At 42.0% G+C, this 7,138-nt stretch overlaps 1 protein-coding gene across 1 annotated transcript; it reads right to left on the bottom strand.

Annotated features, from left to right (window-relative positions):
* Positions 1–3,257: 3,257 nt before the first annotated feature.
* Positions 3,258–6,002, bottom strand: LOC104595270 (Pentatricopeptide repeat (PPR) superfamily protein). Its single transcript, XM_010255935.2, has one exon. It carries the CDS (start codon positions 5,224–5,226, stop codon positions 3,388–3,390), a length of 1,839 nt encoding a protein of 612 aa, XP_010254237.1. The 5' UTR covers positions 5,227–6,002; the 3' UTR covers positions 3,258–3,387.
* Between the last annotated feature and the right edge of the window lie 1,136 nt (positions 6,003–7,138).

Here is a 7,138-nt window from a genome sequence, read left to right as displayed (position 1 = left end):
TTCCTGATGCTGCTCGTAGGAGCTGACGAAGCTAGTTTGTGCATGGCCTTTTCTATAACTTTGAAGGAAGAAGCGAGACTGTGGTACCGGACTTTGCTTCCAAGATTGATTAAGAGCTGGAAGCAGTTCGTCGACCTCTTCACAGCTCACTTCACCACCATCAAGATTTGCCCGAAGTCGATGACGAGCCTCCTCAACATAACCAAAATGAAAAGGAGACGCTGAGAAACTACATCAAGAGGTTTAACTCAGAAAGGTTGCATATTCCAAATCTCGACCCCACCGTGCAGCTCGTCGCAGCCAAAAGAGAAGTACGCCAACATGATCTGCATTGGCACCTTGAGTTGAACCCCCCGAGTACTATGGGGGAATTCCTTGAGGAGGCTGATAAATTCATCAAAGCGGAAGAGGCTCTAGGACTTATCAGTGCAAGTGCAAGTTTATAAGTATGAGTAAAGTTGTGCAACAGTGCAAGTGCTCGACGAAAGGTAGCCAGAGAGAGAGAGCATAAAGGGCCAGAACAGCGGCCCAGTAAATCTTGCCCCTCAAATCAAAGGCCATGCCCTTCCCACTTTCCACTCACCAAAAGGTCTGGGACTGTAAGGGTTGAGCTGAAGATAAGCTTTGATTCAGCTTTTCTGAGGTGGGCTCTACATGCCCATATCGGCTGTCATTAGTCATTTGAAAGGCTGTCCACTTCAGCCTCTATGATAGCTTATCTCGCTCCGGAGTGCTTCATAGCAGCTGCACCAGCTTAGCTAATCTTCAACTCAACCCTCACAAGCGGACACTAACAAGTCAGAGAAGGTAGATAATCTTGGCAAGATGGTCAACGTAAGCTATACAATAAGAGCCCTTCAATTAGCTGGTCGACAGCTGATTTGGCTCTTGAGACTTTTCACCAAACCTAACTACCCAAACGGGCACTCAACATTAAAAACAACTTCCATGAAATCTAGTTGCATGTGCAATAAAGCAATATTTATAAGATAAAGTTCAAATTTCGCAAATTTTGATGGATCGAACAAGAATTCGGATTGGCTTTTAATTGTAAACCAGGCAGAATTGACCATGTTGTTGGGTGGCAAGCTTACTCGGTTCTAGTTGTTAAGATAGGCTTAAGGACGGAGCCAAGTATATTGGTGGGGGTCCTTGGCCCCCCAAACTTTCTGTTCTTATGCTTTTGATATTTGTGATTTTATCTGCTTTAATTTTGATAGTTCTTGGATCTGTTTCTGTTCTTATACTTTTGATATTTGTGATCTCCCCTATCCAGAAGAGACCCAATCAAAAGGAATTGGAAGTTGCAACAGATTTCTTTAGTAAAGACAATGTGATTGGTACCAGCAGATTGAGCACTGTTTTCAAGGGTGAAGTGGTTTGGTAGACACTGGTTCACTAGAATATAAAATAGTGGGTCCTGCAAGAAAAAAGTCAATTAAAATTTTGTAATATTCATGCATTTATGCCTTATTTGTATCAATTTGAGCCTCAAATATCGATGCAACTTTGGTATTAATACAATTTGCCCTAGTGTATTCATGCATATCATAATCATTTCCTTGTATTCATACATTTTCAAAATGCATCCTAATATATATCTTAAAATCTCCTTTTAGATGCTCTTTAAAATAAACCCCCTATCCAAACAGTTTTTTCCAAAGATCCCAATTAAAGCTTATAATATATAAACTGGGTCCCATTAAGGTTCCACAAGTTTCTCTTCACTGCACCCCAAATTGGCAATATAGTGTCAGAGCTGTTTTGTGCAGATTTTTAATCACTTAATCAGGTGAGATGTATTTAATTGTGAATCCAGACCCTGTTTGCAAGGGACACATAATGATTGAACAGAGGGCATCTTACTACAGTTATGAGCCAGAGCAACCTCATTATGGCCTGGCTCATTTAAGTATAAGTATTGCAGAGCAATTGTCAGCAAAGAACAAATTAAAGAAAAAGACTACTAGTAAAAGAAGATAAAGAATTGGACAGATAGAAATTCGCTACCCTTGATTTCTTATGGCTTGCAGCTTGAGTTTTTCCTTGGATCCAAGAAGAAAATAAGCTGGCTTGCTGATCATAGGACTAAACAGAAACAATAAATCCAGAAAGTGGAAAAAAAAAAAAAAATTATCATTGAATGGAAAAGCAAAATCAAAAGAACAATGATCCTTAGATCTGAATGGGCGCAGATCTCCTACACTTTCTTGTTTATTTATTCTATTGGTAATAAAATAAAAAGATTTTATTAAAACAAAAAGAGAAGATACAAGGAGAGTGACTAGAAGTCAAGAGAGAGAGATAAACAAGGCAAGAAAACAGATCCCACAAAAGAACCACACTATAGTCGAGCTCCCTCACTGCTTACAAAAACAAAGGAATTTCCATTTGGAAAGGGGAATAGTGCAATAGATCTAGCTCCTCCATTATTACATCGATTGTTCCAAATTTACCAAAAAGAAATCCACACTACAAACCCAAAAGGAACAAACCTGAGAAATCCACAATCTGAAACACGAGGAAATGAAGAACTCGCTAAAACAAACCTGCACCACAAGACAAACAACCAAGCCCGAACATAGACTAAAAAAAGAATTAAAACTTCAATCCAATTCCACCCTTGAATGCGCCACCCTTACTACTATGACCCAAAGCAACAACAAGACACAACTAAGCCCTCCTTACTTCTTTGATGTTCACTTGAATTTTAACATCTTGTTTGGTCCAACCCCAATAAGACCCCCTTCAGTTTCAGCAATTAGGTAATTTTCCATCTGACACTTTTCACCAATTGAGGCACAATCTTGATTGGAACAGCAATATCCACCTCTTTTGTTCCCATGAAATTGAAAGAAAATGTCAACTTATACAGCCATATTTACAAACAACTCGGAAGAAATTGAAGAAATAAGAAATCATCTCAAGACAGGGTAGATCTTCTGTATGCTTTTTCTCTATAACCCTGTGCGGTGGCAACAGGAGCAGCGCCAGCGAAGAAGAAAGGTAAAGAGGATTGTTTTGTTTCTTTCTTCTTTACCTCCACCCTTAGACCACTAAAATCCAAACTTGTTAGCTTCCCCTTTTCTCTTTTCTTAACAAATGCTAAAGAGTTTATTCTCTTTCACTGACTTCTATTGGATCTCATAATCGTTCAAACATCATAAAGTTCTATAAGATATCCGCCTAAGGGTGGTCCAAAGTGGCAGGACTTATCTCCTCCCCTCCCCCCCCCCCCCCCCCCCCCCCCCCCCCCCCCCCCCCCCACCCCAACACATAGTCACACACACACATATAATCATTCTGAGTGAAAAAAGTAAGGACAATCACATAGTCATTTAAAGAGCCTTTTCTTTTCTGACCCCAAACACTAAAACATCTATTGTTTCATGTTCCATTAATTCTTCTTTTTATATCCTCCACTAAGATGTTTGCACTCTCAACAACATTATTAGATGAGCACCTAAGCTTTCTGAGTTTCCTTGGATCTTTACAAGTTTTCAGAATGTCAGACATTGCTTGGGCTCTCCGCATTATTGATGATCTGAACTCATGTGACCCATCTGTTCCTTCTTTATATCTGTCTGGCAATTTCTTTGAATGTGGAATAGAAGCCATTCGAGCAGAAATCCTCCGTGCTATCTCTGTCATTCCTGATTTCTTTAGTTCTTCAACCAGCTTCCGATAAGTAAGGTACTGAGGCACAATCCCTCTCCGGATCATGTCCTCAAACTCCTCACCTGCCTCCTCAAATCTATGTAATCTGCAAAGCAAATGGACCAACATGGTGCTTGTGGCAAGGTCTGAATCAAACCCCCTGACCATCATTTCCTTCCTAACTTGAACAGCCAAATCCAATCTCCCCTGTTCACACAACATCTTGATCAATAGATGGTAAGTGAGACGATCTGGCACATAGCCTGATTCAGTCATCTTAGTGTACAGGTTCATTCCCTCTTCAATCTTTCCAAATCTTGAGAAATGCCGGAAAAAGTAATTGTAAGTAGTTGGGGTCGGGACAAATCCCCTTCCAATCATCATTTTCAATGTCTTACTTGCCCTGACAAGATCTCCTGCCTTGCAGTAACCCTTGACCAGAGAATTGTAAGTTGAGACAGTGGGACCTGAATCTGAAATTGAGAGTCGTTCCATCATTGCCAATGCTTCTTTAAACCTCCCAGCTTCACTCAAAGCATCAATAATTGGGTTACAGACAATGTCATTGGGCTCAATCCCTTCTCTCCTCATTTCTCCAATTAATTCAATTGCCTGGTCAACTCTACGCATCCGGCAGTACCCTTCAATAATGGTACCATAAGTTACAACAGTTGGAGCCACATTCTCTTTTCTCATCACTTCCCATAGTCGTTCAGCCTGCTTAAGCTTTCTTGACCGAAACCATCCATTAAGGAGAATATTGTAAACCCTTATTGTTGGAATCCACCCAGGTTCCAGTTGCTTCCTTTGATCAAGATACGCTGAAGCAATCCTGGCATGTCCTTCCTTGCAAAGGGAATCTAACAATACATCAAACAAGTCCAAATTCAAATCCAACCTATGGACTGTGTCAGATTTATGTGCAAATTCAAAAGTTCGAATAGAGGCCTGGGGCATATCTGCACGAGCATAGCGTCTCATGAGTATTGCAAAGGTATCACTAGAGATCAATGATGGGTTCACGTTAGAGTTAAGACATTCAAGCATCAGAGACCAGACTAAATCAAATTCTCTTGCCTTTGCAAGGATATCAATCATGGAGTTGAAGACAGGAGTAGTGGAGCAATAGGAGGGCTGATGCTCAGCCCAGCGAAAGAGAGTGTAGAGTGGTTTAGGGGAATAATCTAAGTGGTTGAATATTGCCTCTAACAAAATTGGACTTGGTTTGATGCCAGTTTGGTTTAAAGCAGCTTCGAAAGTTGGGCCAGCAGAGAGGTTAGGGTCCCTAAGCAGGTTGCAGATGGTGGCACAGTCCTTTTGGAAAAGGTTCGAGTCAGGGTTTTCTCTTTGATGATCTGTCTGCTCTTGTGGTTGGCAGTGCTGTTGGAAGGAGGTGGATGGTGGCTGCAACATGGGCTGTGTTTTGGCGTGTTGTGATTGTACAGGCCAATTCATGGGGGGATTTAGAGGAACAGAGATCCATGATTGGTCGTAGAGAAGCCTATAAGTAGTGGAGAAGTTGAGGTTTCTTCTGGTTCGAAGGACGGTAAGAGCAGTAAGACCCAACATTAATCCCTACAAAGCAGCAAACTAGCTCACTAATGCATGAAGTTTCGTTCTTATTTCCTCTTAGGTTTTGGTTTCTTCCCTCGTAAAGCAAGTAGAGAAGGTAAAAGGATAACAACGTTACCCAATGATTGGTCCGTTATCTGCAATTTGGTTGAGCATGAGCATGGAAATCTCCTCCTACTCGTATAACCAACCAACATTCGCATGCTTTATGGACAAGATTAGCACCATATCCGCCACCAGATTGCATTACTCCTTGACATGACAAACACCACATAGTACAACCATAAGACTTCAGATTGAATCCATCGTTCAATCATTTCTTCAAGCATGTCCTATGCCCTCTTCATCCATGTCTCCAAGCTTGTCCAATGCCTTTCGTATATATTACCTAAAGCAAGAATAACATTTGATCAGCAGCTATCTGCATCTCAAACGTCGTACGAGAAGGACTTGTGGGAGGTACTCTGTAATTGTAATCTGTATTCAACGTGTGAGAACTGTAACATCATGGCTGCAACCACTCTGTATTCAACGTTTGGCAGCAGCAACCGACAAGCGGCGAGTCCGACGACGACTCGACGAGCCCACGACGTTTGTTTAGTTAACTTTAAACCTGCAGCTCAAGGGATTAGGTTTACTGAATAAGGAATAGAGACAGAGGGTCAGGGAAGAAGTTCGTTGTCCTTTGTTATCGGATATACAAATTCGATAACTTAAGGCTATGTTTGGTTTGAAAGAAAACGTTGGGAAAGGAAGCGAACGATAGGAAAACCTATACAATAATACAACCTTCCTACCTTCTTTCAAACCTAACACAGCCTAACTGATCATGTCTTCAAACGGATATCCGAACCCGGTATAACATATCGAATCGAAACGGATTGATATCCGATCCATTTGCACCCCATTCGGCATAGCTAGCCAGCTAGGGCTAAAAAAAGGATTTGATGGATATTGGTAGACCCAAGTTCGAATCGTTTATATTCGAATCAGATTGTATCAATCGTACATATAGCAAAATTCAAATCGGATCGAAAGGGATTGATATGCCCCTAGTTAGAGATGATTTGGCTTCCAGTAGATGACGGACGTGGTGGATTTGCACAGAGAGAATCAGAGAACCTGGGGGTGCTTACGCAGCGAGGTCTCTCCGATGCTTAAGTTAGTAACTTGTGAGCTGGATGTAATTAGAAAAGCTAGAGAGCTAGTGAACAGTGATTATACGTACCTTTGCCCCCAAAGGGTTGGGGTCTTTATATACTGGAGTCCTCGTGGGTTTTTTGGAGTGGTTCCGGGATTCTTGCCGTGATGAGGCCCGTTACCGAATTAATAGGAGATAACGTCGCCAGCCGATAAGGCATATCGCTGCCGTTCGAATCAGTCGGAGGAGATAAGGCCAGCTGTCACGAGGCGTGATCCCGTGAAACGTGGAATCCGGTGACGAGATCTTCGGGGTTATCATGTGGAGGTCGGTCAATATTACTCGAACTAATGCCACATGGGTCCGACCTGTTACGAACGCCGAGGTGCCTGGTAACCGAAGTGATCTTAATGCAATCGTGCCCCGAAGTGAACTTGTCCCCAGGTGGATTTGCTTCCGAAGTGGGCCTACCCCGAGGTGGTTCGGTTATCCGAGCTTGGTCCGTCACTAACTTGGGTACGTCGGGATGAGCTGTTGTTCTGCTAGTTAGGCCGTGTCCACGTGTCTCTCAATTATTAGGTTGTGCCAAATCACCCTACATCAATATCCGATCCCATTGCATCCCATTCAGCATAGGCTGCATCTGCATAGCTAGAGCTACAAACAGATCGGATGGATATAAGTAGATCCAAGTTCGAAACGTTATATTCGGATCAGATTGTATCCATCGAACTCAAATCGAATTTTGATTATATTGGATATTAAATT

Source organism: Nelumbo nucifera, chromosome 2 (genome assembly GCF_055504915.1).
Source record: "Nelumbo nucifera cultivar China Antique chromosome 2, China Antique-T2T, whole genome shotgun sequence".
Lineage (NCBI taxonomy): Eukaryota > Viridiplantae > Streptophyta > Magnoliopsida > Proteales > Nelumbonaceae > Nelumbo > Nelumbo nucifera.
The sequence above is the reverse complement of the archived record's forward strand: the minus strand, read 5'-3'. Positions and strand labels throughout refer to the sequence as shown.

What these genes read in the sequence shown, in the direction of transcription:
- LOC104595270 (XM_010255935.2), bottom strand. Translation starts at nt 5,226, where the DNA reads ATGTTGGGTCTTACTGCTCTTACCGTCCTTCGAACCAGAAGAAACCTC.